This window comes from Labeo rohita, chromosome 20 (genome assembly GCF_022985175.1).
Source record: "Labeo rohita strain BAU-BD-2019 chromosome 20, IGBB_LRoh.1.0, whole genome shotgun sequence".
NCBI classification, from domain to species: domain Eukaryota; kingdom Metazoa; phylum Chordata; class Actinopteri; order Cypriniformes; family Cyprinidae; genus Labeo; species Labeo rohita.
The window spans coordinates 18,580,011-18,596,375 of NC_066888.1; the positions used below are offsets into that span (position 1 = coordinate 18,580,011).

A 16,365-nucleotide genomic window follows, 5' to 3' on the forward strand; every position below is an offset into this window, starting at 1 on the left:
TGAGGGTGTGTAAATATTCAACAGACTTTAATTTTTGAGTGAGCTATTCCTTTGAAAAAAACATTATGTCAATGCTGCCTTACACTTTAATCAATGTTTTTTATATGTCAAATTTAATATAACGTGACTGACTCTGAATGTGTGGCTTGAACTAAATAATGTACAATTGCACTGCAGTGCCAGTTTGATCTCATTTTGAGGGAAAAAAAAAAAGAAAAATATCCTTTATATACATATACAAGAATTCTGTAATGTTCCTAATTTGTAGTAACTATAAAATAAATAATGAATAATAAATAATATTAATAAGAATCAGCAGGAAATAAGCCATTAAAGGCATCAAACACTGTTCAACAATACCGTTCAATTTTGCAAAATGATATTCAAAATGGAAATGCAACTTAAATATGGAAATCAACTGAAAAAGTAGTCATGTCACTTCCTGTCCTCAGCACCAGCAGGACTTACGCGTGTCGTCGCTAACATTACACAATCCTTCCTGCTCCTCCAAAATAGCGAGGTTGAACTCATCATTCATGGATCCTCCCAACAAATCCAGATCCTTCTTATTGGCTTGTAAAACTAATTCAGCCAATCGAGTGAAAGACTGAAAAAACATGCAAGGAAAGATAAAAAAAATTGCATATTTACTGCTAATAAAAATGTGCAAACAAAAATACAGAAATAGCATGCAGAGAAGATAAAACATGCAGATAACATTGTACCTCTGTGATGTTGTGGTTGGTAAAGGCACTTGTCTCAAAAAAGTCCATTCCATAAGCCTTGGCAAGCTGGAGCAAAAAAGATTAAGATGTCTAAAGAAAATCTTTAACCTTAGACATTAGATATTAGGTGTCACATGATTATTACCTTGTTTCCCTGTTCTGTAGCTACTTGTCTCTTCTGTTCTTCATCAGACTTGTTCCCAACTAGTATCTTCTGCACTTTCTCAGGGGCGTACTGATAAAAAACAGAACAGATGAGAGACTTAGTAGAGGCGAATGGATGGAGCAGAGCGGAAACAGACAAATATGGTATGAGACGTAGTATTCATATAACAGAAGAGCTTCAGCTTGAGTAAAAACAATAATCGCAATTTTTTTTATCAAGTTTTCTTTTGACCTCTTGTGGGAAAACGAGAGGTTAATTTTTTTTAAAGTAATCTACAAATCATATAATGAGATCCAAAAGTCCACAATGAACATTGAGATTTGAGATTTGTTTTTCAGTGTTTTATTTCTGATAATAATATATAAACATATCTGTAACATTAAAAAGGCAAAAAAGACTCTTCTGTTCACCAAGCCTGCATTTATCTGATACAAAATACAGCAAAAACTGTACAATTTTGAAATATTTGTACTATTTAAAATAACTGTTTTCTATTTGAATATATTTTAAAATGTAATTTATTCCTGTGATGTCAATGCTGAATTTTTAGCATCATTATTCCAGTCACATGATCCTTCAGAAATCATTCTGATATTCTGATTTGCTGCTCAAAAAACATATATTATAATTATTGTTGTTGTTGTTGTTGTTGTTGTTGTTGTTGTTGTTGAAAAGAATAGAGTAGAATTTTTCCAGGTTACTTTGATGAATAGAAAACAGCATTTATCTTTTGTAACATTATAGATGTCTTTATTGTCACTTTTGATCAATTTAGCATCCTTGGTCAATAAAAGTATTAATTTTGATCATTCCTTTCACAAAAATTATACTGACTCCAAGCTTTTGAATGGTATATTGTATAATGTTACAAAAGCTCTTTATTTCAGATAAATGCTAAACTTTGGATCTTTCTATTCAAAGAATCCAGAAAAAAATGTTAAATAAATAAATACATACATAAATAAATAATATTTTTAATATATTTAATGTTGATAATAATAATAATAATAATAATAATATTTCCTAATTATTAGCATGTTAGAATGATTTCTGAAAGATCATGTGACACTGAAGACTGGAGTAATGATGCTGAAAATTTAGATCTTTTCACAGGCATAAATTAAATGTTAAAATATATTCAAATAGAAAATATTTATTTTAAATAGGATTACATAGGATTAAATAGGATAAATTTACTGTTTTTGCTATACTTTGGATCAAATACATGCAGGCTTGGTGAGCAGAAGAGACACATTAAAAAAAGCCTACTGTTTGAAAACTTTTGACTGGTAGTGTATATTATTAACATCAATAACATTTTTTTTTAAAAAATTAAAAAAAATAAAGTAAAAAAGTGTTTTGGTGCTATGAAATAAAAATAAATACAATAAAAAAAACTGTTGAATTTATAATTAGTGAAAATTATTAATAAGTAACAAAATTGCATATAGTGCAAAATCATAAATATTTATGATTTATAATGTTTCTTTGTTTTACTTTTTTCCTATATCCCCAAACATTCAGCTGTTAATTAAATGTAATTTAAAGTGCCCCTATTATGCCATTTTTAGGGTTCCCAATAATGTTTTGTGAGTCTCTTAAAATAGGTTTACATGCATGTAAGGTCAAAAAAACTGCATTTGTTTTCTCAAAATATGCATTTAATATCACCTCATTTTCCAGTGGTTCTCAAATGATTAATTCGAAGCAGTTGAAAAATGCAGTCTCGCTAAACCCCTCCTTTCCCTGAGCCTACTCTGCTCTGATTGGTCAGATGGCCCAGTCTGTTGTGATCGGTCTACCGCGTAACATGCTCATTATAAATATAAACATCAACTATTTATCATTTTTACAGGTTGTGATTCAGTGGAGCCAACTGGTCCAAATAAACTGGGTACTGAGCCATCTTTCAAAAGCAAGTATTTTGTGAACCCGAGATTAGTGAAGCAGTCGTCAGTAAAATTACGTGACTGAGGGCGGGTAAATTCGTTTGTGGCCGGCCAGTGTAGAACGTTGGCAGGAATTATGAAAATGTGTTACACTGTGATGTGTAGCCATCTTGGAAGTGGGATTCAAATGACTAATGATTTGTTTGGGCTGTTGGAAGACAATAACTTTATTTATTGTGCATTTTCAGCTTTACAACTTTACAACAACAAGCTGCATTACACACTGCATGAAAAGGCAATATTCAAAATGGCATAATAGGGGCACTTTGAAATTCCAGATTTGCAGTGTAGACTCTGACTGTTAGAACCCCACTGTGGATGTAGAGTTAAAGAAAGAAAGGGGCGGTGGAATTTAAATGAAGAGGTATTAATAAGAAGCAGGTTATATTTAGATACATAGAACATAAGACAGATATGCTTTAAACTCCACAGCCTCACCTCATCTACATCACTGGCCCACTTCATGATGTGCTGGAACGAGCGCTCGCTTGTGATGTCATACACCAGAAAAATACCCTGTTGATACAGAATCCATTTCAGTCCACCCGTACATAATAATGAGAGTTTATCAGTGAAGTATCACACAATGGAGACCAACAGGCATCTCTATTAGATCTGACTCCATTATTAGATCAGTATATGAGTCAGTGAGATGTGTGAAGATCACCTGCGCTCTTCTGTAGTACTGCTTAGTGATGGTCTGATATCTCTCCTGACCTGCTGTGTCCCTGCGTACATACACACATCTGATTAGCACAACGAATGGATCATATTCCGTTATATCATCAGCGAAACATAAAACATACCATATCTGTATTCGTACTTTAATGCCATCTATCTCCAAGGTCTTCATTTTGAAATCAACACCTGGGGTAAAAAAAAAATCAAATGAGTTTAAAATAAAATAAGCACTCTTTGTCCTGATATCGACACAACTTATCTGTTAAATCATCGTCAGGCTCGATGCCAGATCTAAATGAAATCTTTCAGTATAATCAGTGTTCTTATGAAGTTTACGGAACCGTTCAAATCACTCATTAAAAGGCAGTGAAGTAATAAAGAATAAGAATAGTAAGAAAGCAGCATTATAAATAAGCCTGTGTTGCTATTTAATAAATATTTCTATAAATGGTATAGCTTCTTTTTGTTGTGAGATTTATTGATTATATTACCTAGGGGCTGGGGGGCTAGGGACGTAGTGCCTCCTCAAATTATTGGATGAGAAAAAAGTTTGTTTTACAAAAATAAAACAATTCAAATATTACAAAATATAACTTTAAAAAGTGTATAAATCACTTGTTTTTCTAAAGAAACATTGTCCAACAGTGACACCAGCAGGGAAAGTTAGAGAGAGAGTTTGCGTCTCTCTCGCCTCCCCTGAGCCCACTGAGTTTTAATAGTCCCCCTAAAGCGTGCGGTGGGTTTGGGTGGGGGGTAATTGAGAATGAATGGGGGAAAAGTCATGTGAGAGGAGGCAATGCCTCCATTGCGATATGATTGGATATGACTGGTTATGTTTGGCTGCGATTGGTTCATGTGATAAATCCCACCTCTTGTGTTCATGTGCGTTCTACAAATCAGTCTGAATTAACAATATAATGGCGTTAATGGGAAGACTAATTCGAAAAATTTGGAAAAAAATTCAATTTTTTTTAAAAAAGGACTTAGATATAACCAGTTTGTCAAGTCAAAATAAGACTTTTTAGAGTTTGTAGTGAGTAATCAGCTTGGTGAAATTTAAATTAAATCTTTGCGTCTGTGTTTAATATTTACTGAGCTTTGATGATTGATTAAATTAAAATTCAAAAATAGTTGTCTGGAAGTCCACTTCCAGAACAAAAATTTACATTTAATATACTCAGCCCCTTGTCATCCAAGATGTTCATGTCTTTTTTTCTTCTGCTGTAAAGAATTTTTGTTTTTTGAGTTAAACATTTCAGGATTTTTCTCCATATAATGGACTGCTATGGTGCCCCGACTTTGAACTTCCAAAATGCAGTTTAAATGCGGCTTCAAACGATCCCAAATGTGGTTGTAAATGATCCCAGCAGAGGAAGAAGGGTCTTATCTAGCGAAAGGATCGGTTATTTTCATTAAAAAAAAAAAAAAATGCAATTTAAGTACTTTTTTATCTCAAACGTTCGTCTTGTCTTGCTCTCCCTGAACTCTGTGTATTCTGGCTCAAGACAGTTAGGGTATGTTGAAAAACTCCAATCGTATTTTCTCCCTCAACTTCAAAAATCATTTCAAAATCATCCTACATCACTGCAGAAGTACCGACCCAGTCTTTGCAAACTGAACATGCAAAGAAGATCAAACACCCTTAACAAAAAAGGTAAAACAGCGATATAAGATGATTTTAATTGAGAAGTTAAGGGAGAACATGAGATGGGAGTTTCGACATACCCTAACTGTCATGAACCGGAAAAAACAGTTTAGGCAGAGTGAGACAAGATGAGCGTTTGACATTAAAAACAAAAAGTATATAAATTATATTATTTTAATGAAAATAACCGATAAGACCATTCTTCCTCGGCTGGGATCGTTTACAACCGCATTTGGGATCATTTGAAGCCGCATTTAAACTCCATTTTGGAAGTTCAAAATCGGGGCACCATATCAGTCCATTATATGGAGAAAAATCCTGAAATGTTTCCCTCAAAATACATAATTTCTTTATGACTGAAGAATGAAAGACATGAACATCTTGGATGACAAGGGGTGAGTACATTATCTGTCAATTCTTGTTCTGGAACTCCTTTAAAAGTTAACTATTAAAAAGAATAGCTGAACATGAATTCACAAAAAAATATACAGTTTAAACTGTTACTGCCTTGAGTTATTATTTTAAAATAAATGTAAAACACTTGTTCATATTCATACTTGGCTTTAACAAATAGAATATTGATTATATTGTTGATGTAAAAATATAAAATAGATTTTTTTTCTTTTCTGAAAGGAGTAGTTCACTTCCAGAACAAAAATGTACATTTACTCACCCCCTTGTCATCCAAGATGTCTTTTTTTCTTCAGTCATAAAGAAATCATGTTTTTTGAGGAAAACATTTCAGATTTTTCAGATTTCAGATTTTTCTCCATATAGTGGACTTCTATGGTGCCCACAATAGAACTTCCAAAAAAAGCAGTTTAAATGCAGCTTCAAAGGGCTCTAAATGATCCCAGCCGAGGAATAACGATCTTATCTAGCGAAACAATCTGATATTTTATTTAAAAACAAATAAATAAATGCAATTTATATACTTTTTAACCTCAAACGCTTGTCTAGCTCTGTGTGAACTGTTTTTTTTCCGGTCATGACAGTTAGGGTACGTCTAAAAACTCCTGTCTCATTTTCTCCTCTAACTTCGAAGTCATCCTACATCACTGTTTTTACCTTTTTCTTTGCATGTTCACTTTGTAAACTCTGGGTTGGTACTTCTGCAGCGATGTAGGATGATTTTGAAGTTGGAAGAGAAAATAAGATGTGAGTTTTTAGACGTACCCTAACCATCATGACCAGAAAAAAACTGAGTTCACACAGTGCTAAACAAGACAAGCGTTTGAGTTTTGAAAGTATATAAATTGTAATTTGAAAAAATAAAAAATAATAAAATAAATTGTTTCGCTAGATAAGACCGTTTTTCCTCGGTTGGGATCATTTAGAGTCCTTTGAAGCTGCGTTTATAACACATTTTTGAAGTTCAAATTTGAGGGCATCACAGAAGTCCATACATGGAGAGAAATCCTGAAATGTTCTCCTCAAAAAAACATAATTTCTTTACGACTGAAGAAAGTAAGACATGAACATCTCAGATAACAAGGAGGGTACATTATCTGTACATTTTTGTTCTGGTAGTGAGTTAATCTTTAAAGTAACATGTTTAAAAAAATGTAAGTTTAATATTTTATTAAGTTTATTTTGAGAAGTGAACATGAAAGTGTACTGCATGGTAGGAATGACGTGTTCTCGTAAGATATGAAACCATAATGAGATCTTGAGCCCTGAAAGAAAGCACCTCTTATTTAAACCTGTGTCAGGCAAGAAAATAAAGCCACAGCAAAACTGCAGTAATAAATGGGTATCTGTCAACAAAGTCCACTGCGAGACATTCCAGCTCCTGGAAGAGTTGTTTTTCGAGGAAGTTTCTTTCTCAATAACAATTCTGACTCCAAAACAACAGTAGTCGGGTGTTTCTTTTATTTTTAACATGCCCTGGCAGCAATGTGATTAAAAAAGGATTAATTACCAAATTTCTTAGTTAGACAGGCTGGTACAAAGGTCTTTATATCAAACACAAATTTTTCAAAGGATTCAATTCAATGTCTGGAACCAGATGGCATGCGACACACAAAAAAAATCCAAGCACAAGAATACTAAAATAAGACACGAGTACAAAACCATCTTGAATACAGTTGAATGCCATCCACAGAGCTCCATAGCCTCCTCTTTATTAAACGGCATTAAATAAAGCAGTAGTGTTAGTGCCCTGAGCTATCACACAGGGACACACAGAAAGGTCATCACTACAGCCACTGAATTGGTTTGTCCTGGGGCAAGGGAAAATAATGAAAGAGCTGCCCTTCCCGTCCTTTCTTCCAGAATCACGGGCAGTGAAAGGACAACAGCAATACTGTGAAATACTACAAAAATAAAAGAGAAACCAAACCAATGATTTCACCTCACATAAAGTGTACTGTAACCACTTTAAAGGTGTTTTGTTTAACATAAATTGTGTCCTCTCATTTTAGCGGCCATGTTGGATCACATGACAAGCTATTCACCGTACCTTGGTAACCCCCCTGTTATTGGAAACTTAAGCTCACATAATAAATTAATCATGGCTGACTGTGAATAGCATATTTCTCCAGTATCATCATTCAAAAACTACTGCTGAAAAACTACATCCCATATCAGCCAGTGTGACATAAACCAAAAATAAATGAGTGCACCTTTAAGAGATTTTATGGTCAGATTTCTTCCATATTCTCAAGGGCAGTTCTGATGGCTTCTTGATTTGATAAACCAGCTTACAAAATCCTTTTATTTGAATCAATACTGTGCAGGGGTGTAAAAAGTATTGTGAACAGTACAGATACTACACTATATACAGTGCATTCAGTAAGTATTCAGACCCCCTTCACTGTTTTCAAGTTTGTTATGTTGCAGCCTGATACTACAATTGTTTAAATTATTTTTTTTCTAATTAATCTACACTCCGTACCTCATAATGACAGTGAAAACAGAATTTTAGAAGTGTCTGTAAATTTATTAAAAAGAAAAAAAGTTAAAGCATCTTTGGCAGCAATTACAGCCTTGAGTCTTTTTGGGTATGACGCAACAAGCTTTGCACACCTGGATTGGGGGATTTTCTGCTATTCTTCTTTGCAAATCCACTCAAGCTTGGTCAGGATGGAGGGGGACCATTAGTGGACAACCATTTACAGGTCTCTCCACTCCAGCATATGCTGGTAGCTATGTTTTGATGCTGGGATGCTGGTTAGGTATGTTTTGATGCTGGTTTAAGCTGGTCCTTTGCTGGTCTATGCTAGTCCTTAGCTGGTTTATCCTGGTCCTTTGGTGGTTTATGCTGGTCCTTGACCAGCAACATGACCAGCATAAACCAGCAAAGGACCAGCTTAAACCAGCATCAAAACATACCTAACCAGCATCCCAGCATCAAAACATACCTACCAGCACATGCTGTTTTTTTCACCAGGGCAGAGATGTTCAATAGGGTTCAAGTCAGGGCTCTGGCTGGGCCACTCTAGGACATAGAGTTGTCCCTAAGCCACTCCTGTGTTGCCTTGGTTGTGTGCTTAGGATCATTGTCATGTTGGAAAGTGAACCTTTGGCCCAGTTTGAAGTTTTGAACAGTCTGGACTGTTTTCATTAGGGCCATCTCAATATTTTTCTTTTCTTCTACTCTGACGAGTCCCTCACCTCCTGCCGCTGAAAAATAGCCCCACAGCATGAGGCTGCTACCACCACACTTTACTTTTGGGATGGTACTCTGCAGGAGTTGAGCAGAGCTGGTTTCCTTCAAACATGATGCTTAGAATTGAGGTTCACAGACCAGATAATCTTGCTTTTCAGAGTCTGAGGTCCTTTAGGTACTGTTTTGCAAATTCCAAGTGTGTTTTCATTGTCTTCACTGAGAAGAGGATTGAGTTTGGCCACACCGCGATGAAGCCCAGATCGATGGAGTGTTGTAGTGTCTGTAGGTTTTTTCTGTTTCTCCCATCTGCATATATGAGCTCAACTAAAGTGACCATCAGGTTCTTGGTCACCAGTCTAGACAAGGCCCTTCTCCATCAATTGCTGAGTTTGGCTGGGCGACCAACCCTTGGAAGAAATTTGGAAGCCACTGTGCTCTTGCAAACCTTCAGTGCAACAGAATTTTGTTTGTATCCTTACCCAGACCCTTGCCTCAATACAATGCTGTATCAATCCAGTTCCTTTGACCTCATGGCTTGGTTTTCACTCTGATATGCATTGTCAGCTGTGAGGCTTTTATAGGAAGGGGCTTACCTTTCCAAATCATGCCCAATCAATTTAGTTTACTACAGGTGGACTAAAATCAAGGTGTAGAAACATCTCAGCAATCAAGAGAAATGGGAGGCACTGGAGCTAAATTCCAAGCATTGTTGCAAAGGGTCTGAATACTTGTATGTAATACTAATACTAAATACTGAATACTAAATGTAATATTTCAGTTTTTTTCTTTATAATAAATTGACAGACATTTCTAAAATTCTGTTTTCACTTTGTCATTATGAGGTACGAAGTGTAGATTAATGAGAAAATAAAATAAAATGTAAACTGTAGTATCAGGCTGCAACATAACAAAATTGGAAAAAAAAAGCGAAGGGGGTCTGAACACTTTCTGAATGCACTGTATATACTTACTGAAAGTATACAAAGTTAAAAAATAAAACACTTTTGTTTCTAAAAGAGTTCACCCAAAAAAATGAGGAGAGGAGGAGAAAAACTATTTTAGGTTGTACTTTTATATCTCCTGTAAATAAAAATATTTTAAGCAAAAAGCATTTTTTTTACCTTGTAAATGTAAGTTAGGGTTTTACTTTAGCATTTACATGACAATCAAACTGAAACATTTAAAGCCAATAACACGGACTTGTGAAAATGACTAATGTCGCTGTATTATGCACGGTAGGCCTGTAGTTGGCGATGACGCTTTGTAAAGAAACAGCATACACACGCGGACACATCTAGACTGAACGTGTAATATGCATAACACATCATACGAATTCGTGTTTTTATAGTTTACACTGAGACAAATAGCAGAATAGTTTTTTAAAAAACTTGCACTTTGAAATGTTTTCAAACATTTTCAGGCCCCCAAAAGGCTGTTGTTGGGTAAATGAAAGGCCAAAACAGTTTTCTGCTTTTAGCTGATGTCGGTGTCATGTAAATGCCCACTTAGTAAACGTACAACTTTTCTGTTTTAAAAGGGGACATAGGATGCCCCTTTTCCACAAGTTGGAATGATTCCCTTATGAAATGTCTGCAACATACTTTGGTTAAAATTCCTCAATGGCCGTATGAAATGACACTCTTTTTCCCTTGTCAAAAACAGCTCTGTTCACAGCGACCCGTTTCGGTGCATGTTTCTTTAAATGATAATGAGCTATTGCTCACCCCACCCCTCTCTTCCGTTTTTTGTGTGCTCGGTGACGCATTACCATCAAAAACAATACTACTTCACTTTGTTCTCAGTGGTTCTAATGTCATGAGAAAATAAAGACTCTTATATTCACGTTTACATCCAACTACAAAACACCTGCACTGCTTACGAGACATTATTGTCACTACAGTTGCTCTGAGAAATTGATGGACAGCTGACTGAGGGTGGAAATAGTCCAATACGGGACAGTCCAACAGCGGTTGTTGGCGGGGCACGAGCAGTATGACACCATACAGCTCAGAAAATCAAAACAGCTTGATAATTGATACTGTTTAGGGAGTAAAAATAAAGAAGTGACTAGATTTTTATCTTGTGGTTGTGTCCACACACTGCTAAGACACATTATATGCAAACACCATGTATGAGTGAATTTTTTAACAGAACCCAAATAATATTAAAGCATAGTAGTGAACTACTTTATACTTCTGACACTAAGGTTTCTAAGCACCAAAAATATAAAGACAATTAAAGCAGATCTTTAAATTAATGGCCATTTGACAGACGGAATAAGTATTAAACTTGTCATAATGTGCCAGAGCTGTAACAATCGAATCATCACTTGACACTTTCCTTCTGTGACAGTAGCTAATTGGAAATGGAAATAATTTTAACAAGACAACAGACAGATATGCTATGGTGATTAGCACATACTAATTTAAACACAAGTCCAATTTCTCTAGCATTGACAGCATCATAAACAATAGACTAGAGAAAGCAATGAAATAGAAATGAAGCTCATATCTTGTTTTATTTGTTATCCTCAAACTAATCAATCAACAGCTGCTTTCTATAGCAAGAATAATTTAGCATAGCAGCATGCTGCCTCGAGGCAAATAGATAACTTATGAGAACCATTAGCTAATGCTTCAAATTAACTTTCAGAGCACACTGATAGCTCTTCCACTGTGAATAATGTTTCAGTACAGCGCTAAGGTCCTTAACAGCCTAGTATCATAATATATATGGGTCATAGCCCTGCGGACTAGAGCTTATTGAACCATGTTTTAGGGCAAGACACCAGCCATCTCTCAGGACCAGTCAGACTAAAGCTTTTATCTCCTGCAGTTAAAGATTGTTCTGTATCACATCACTACTTATCCAAAAGAGATCCATCCCGGCATATTAAATAAACACTAGCGGGCAGACAGCAAGCTGCAGGAATGAGTCAGGGCCTCTGATTCCTTATTGATTTGGGGGGATATCATCATCAGAAACAATAGGAGGGTGGTATGAATTAGAGGTCGACCGATTATCGGCCCTACCGATTATTGGCGCCGATATTAAGCATTTTCACGATTATCGGAATCGGTTATTTTCAAAACCGATTTGCCGATAAAAATAATTTATTTTTGAAATGCGCTCTTTGGCTCCGACGCAGCCTGTCAGAGCTCACCACTCTGTGCCCTAGAGCAGTCTCCGCCGATTTGTTGGAAGTCGCGAGTCCGACCAATCAACTCCAAGGCTGAAGGAAGTGAAGAAACAGACAGAACGCGCTTGCTGGAGCTGCGTGCAGCGTGCGGCAGTAATCACTTGTCTCTCAAAGGTAAGTCAGCAGCAGAAGTTGATTGTGTTTTAGTAATTCACAATCCTTTACGGTGAAGTTGCAAAAACACCTCAATGTTATCTTGATTTCCCGGATGCGGAAAACACGGACGGAATCGCGGAATCCAGTCATATAAATGGAATGTACTGTATACTGTTAACACTAAATGCCACGGAATTTTTCAAAGTTTGGATGAGTCATCAAAGTTTGGATGAATTAATCAAAAGTAGGACCGTATACTAGAGGTCTGCATTCCCGCGGGACTCGACCAGATTTTTTGCGACGCGGGAATAAATTTACAAACAAAACGCGGTAGCGGTCGGTAACTCTGGTGTAATTTGGACGGGAGCAGGCGGTGTAATAATCTCCTTTTCCCGACGTCCTTTCTGAACAGCATGTCTGTCCTTTAGTCTTTGGCTTTACTCATTCTTATAGAGCACCTGTACGGCCTGCGCTCATGACTGTTATGCACGCATGGACTGCGGCGCATTTTATTGGCAAGGTCTGTGCACGCAGGATTTGCATAACGGTCATCAGAGCGGGCTGTACAGACAGAGGATGGCACATGGCCGAGCAAAGTGTGGATGCGCTGTCCTTGAAGGACGTTCAGCTTGGACTAGAAAATGGTCAGTTTACTGTTAAGAAACCGACATCTATCATTTAGTCTATTACTACTTGTTGTTGTATTTATATATATTTTCCTTTGTGGGAGAGACGCTGAAATCGACGTCGGGACATTTTTTCGTTAAAAGTTATTTAATTTCGTCATGGCTACAAGCCAACGGATTTGTTCTTTTGCTTATAATTTTAAATGGCAAATGTAATTTTTGTTTTCAGCTTTTCCTAAGCTACTGTGTTGACAAAAAATGTGACATTTGTATTTTGACACATATCGGTTCAAAATATCGTTTATCGGTGCATTTGATCTGTAATAATCGGTATCGGCATCGGCCCTGAAAAACACATATCGGTCGACCCCTAGTATGAATCTTATGCCTGATTTCAAGAATAAGCCACTTGATATTATTCACTCCCCTGGAAACACAGAGAGAGCAACACAACAGAGCATACCCTGAACTTTTGCAAAATAACAGCTTGACATTCACTTCACACCTAATGAAGCATGTGATTTAACTGAGGAATAGCATTTTTGGTACGGGTTCAGCAACTCAAATGCTTCGTTAAAGGGACAGTTTGCCCAAAACGGGAACTTTGTCAGCATTTATTTTCCCTCATGTCTTTTTAAAAGCATACATTTTTCAAAGCTCAAACAAAATAACAATTTAATCATTATTTAGTTACCCTCATTTCATTCCAAACCCATTTGACTTTCTTCCTTCTGTGGAACACAAACTTAGATATTTAGCAAAATGTCCAAGCTGCTAGTTTCCATACAATGAAATTGCGTAGTGACAGTAGTGGTCATCATTCATGTTTTATGGAAAAGAGCAGCTAAACAGGGTTGCCAGGTTTTCACAACAAAGCCCGCCCAATCGCGCTTCACAGGGGCGTCCCCCATTAAAAATGGCATTTCAAGGGTTAAAATAACATTCCAGGGGATAAATAAATATAAATAGTTATTGGGTTTGCTTCAACTCATGGACATGAAAAACAACATGCGGAAACAGTTTTAAAGTAACCCAATTCTGCAGGAAAACTGTGAACTTGGCAACACTGCAGCAAAGACATTTTGCAAAATAGCTACTTTCATGGTTTCCATTGCAGCAAAAGAGTTTGGAATAGCAAGTAAACAGTGACTATTCATTTTTAATTTTAATATATGCATCACAAAATATTTAAAACTAATAAGTGAAGTATTAAGAATAGGTTTGTGGTTAAAATAAGTTTCCTTTTTAGCATATGAAAAATATAAAATTATGTATTTCTGGAAACTGTTGTAAAAAAATATTTCTGTTCATTCTCTTCAAGTGAGTAAATTGGCTGTTGTCAGGACGTAATGTCAGCTGACTTGGAAAATGTCCCACTAGACGAAGCGGACACTATATGAACACTAAAATCAAAGTTTTATGAAAAGCCTTTTTAAAATCAAATTTTGTTTTTCATAACACTCAGTCAACCACAACAATAATGATCCTTATGCCTATGAGAGTGCTTGAAAACTTACAGAGATTTTAATAAAAATCTTCCCATATTTCACACAGCTGAGAGCAAAACTTACAATTGAGTTAAACCGGATTTTCATTACATATCAATATTGTAGCACTTGCATAAAGCAGCATGTGAGTTGGAATGGCTGACGGGACACTTTTATGCATGAATCTTTTAGTGAAAATGCATGCAATAACACACCTGCACTTTCTGTGTCCTCACTGCCATTCATGCAACCTATGATTTTAATATTAATTTACAGCATTGCATTTTTAGTATCTGAAACAAGACAATCCAAAATGGGTTTGTGACAGCTGTGTAAAAAAGCATCATTTTAAGACTTAACACACAGATACAGTCAGGCATCTCAGAAAGAACTAGAAGAGGTTGTGTGAATGCATCTCACTATGTGGTGTAATTCTCAAGCCATTCTTTTCACGGCTCATAGACTATAATGGCCCAGCGCTGCTATGGGTTTTCTTATCGGTATGTGCTGTTTGTTCTGCAACTCTTTGAACGGATGCATGAAAGTAACACTCTTACCGATGGTGGAAATGTGGGAGGGATGAAATTCATTGTCCGTGAATCTGCATAATAAACAGGTTTTGCCGACACCGGAGTCTCCGAGAAGCAGGAGTCTAAACAGCACATCATACTGTTTGGCCATGGTGTCTTATGGTCACAATTAAAGCAACTCAGCGTCGGGTTTCCATGTCCACCCTCTTCACAGTATCATCTTCTGGCTTTTTCCATCGACCGGTCCGTGCTTGCGTGCCGATTCCGCGAATGACTGTGTAGATAAAGCAGGAGTCGATGTGAGCAGAAACCAGTCGGGGACGCTGATGTGGTGGGTGCGGTGGGCTACAGAACGCTCTCTCTGCGTTTCGCCGACATCCTTCACACCTCAGGAAATGGGTGGAGATTACGGACACACAACATCACGATTTTGATCATCATATTTACCTAGATTCATTATATATGTATAAACACCAGGACTGCGTGGATAAAATACATTTATAATTCTTTACAGTCTAATATCGATATTGTCAAAATATAAAATTGTGGCTTAAAATTAAATTAAATCCGCAACACCAGTCTTTTAGACCGTCATAAATTCATAGGGGTTCGTTTTTTGCCTGTTTGCAACCATAAAAAAATAAAAAATAATCACCACGTGAAAGGCTTAAATCTACAAGGGAATAAAGATTGTTATAATTAGCGATGCCCGATTCGTGACCGAATCATTCTTTTGAGTCGAATCTTTTCGATGAATCCACTGAATTGGTTCACAAAACCGGACTGAACGATTTGTTCACGAATCGAATTGAATGCTTCTTGAATCACTTGAACCGATGACTGTCATTTGAGACACGTCCGGCATAGAGTTGTCTTTAATATGGAGAATTTTCTAACAACGTGTGAATGAATTTTAGTGTTGTTTAATATAACACAAATTATGTTAGGTTCTAACATAATGGATACAGGACACAATAATTTAAAAAAACAACAATTATTATTATTATTATTAATAATATTTAAATATTTAAACCATTTAATTTTCAGTACATTTTCAACATTTCTTTAACAGTACGATTTTTTATGTTTTTTAAAGAATGCTTTCTATTTTAATATATTTTAAAATGTAATTAATTCCTGTGATCAAAGCTAAATTTATAGCATCATTACTTCAGTCTTTAGCGTCACATGATCCTTCAGAAATCATTCTAATATGCTGATTTGCTGTTCAAGATACTTTTTTTTTCAGGATTCTTTGATGAATAGAAAAATCCAAAGATCAGCATTTATCTGAAATAAAAAACTTTTGTAACATTCTAAACTATACCATTCAATTCAGCCTGGAGTCAGTATTATTATTATTATTATTATATTTATTTATTTATTTATTGGAAAGAAATTATAGAACTTAATAGTTTTATTTATCAAGGATGCTTTAAACTGATCAAAAGTGATGATAAAAACATTTATAATGTTACAAAAGTTTCCTATTTCAGATAAATGCTGTTCTTCTGAGTTTTCTATTCATCAAATAAACCTGAAACAAATTTTTCTCAGCTGTTTTCAACATAATAATAATAATAATAATAAATTATTGTTAATAATGTTAATAAAGTGTCTTTTTTGAGCAGCAAATCAGAGTATTAGAATG

The 16,365-nt window shown here is 35.7% G+C and overlaps 1 protein-coding gene across 1 annotated transcript; it reads right to left on the bottom strand.

Annotated features, from left to right (window-relative positions):
- Positions 1 to 200: 200 nt before the first annotated feature.
- Positions 201 to 15,117, bottom strand: rab15 (RAB15, member RAS oncogene family). Its single transcript, XM_051139394.1, has 7 exons — positions 14,742 to 15,117; positions 3,647 to 3,707; positions 3,508 to 3,568; positions 3,279 to 3,356; positions 871 to 960; positions 726 to 791; positions 201 to 607 (listed from the first exon to the last, which is right to left on the bottom strand). The coding sequence occupies exons 1-7, from the start codon at positions 14,863 to 14,865 to the stop codon at positions 449 to 451; spliced, it is 639 nt and encodes a 212-aa protein (XP_050995351.1). The 5' UTR covers positions 14,866 to 15,117; the 3' UTR covers positions 201 to 448.
- Positions 15,118 to 16,365: the final 1,248 nt, after the last annotated feature.

Bases quoted from the DNA above. Each gene is read 5' to 3' on its own strand.
- rab15 (XM_051139394.1), bottom strand. From the start codon at position 14,865: ATGGCCAAACAGTATGATGTGCTGTTTAGACTCCTGCTTCTCGGAGAC. The intron at 792-870 runs GTAATAATCATG...TTTTTGCTCCAG, and splicing joins CTACAGAACAGGGAAACAAG to CTTGCCAAGGCTTATGGAAT. The intron at 608-725 runs GTACAATGTTAT...ATGTTTTTTCAG, and splicing joins CCAACCACAACATCACAGAG to TCTTTCACTCGATTGGCTGA.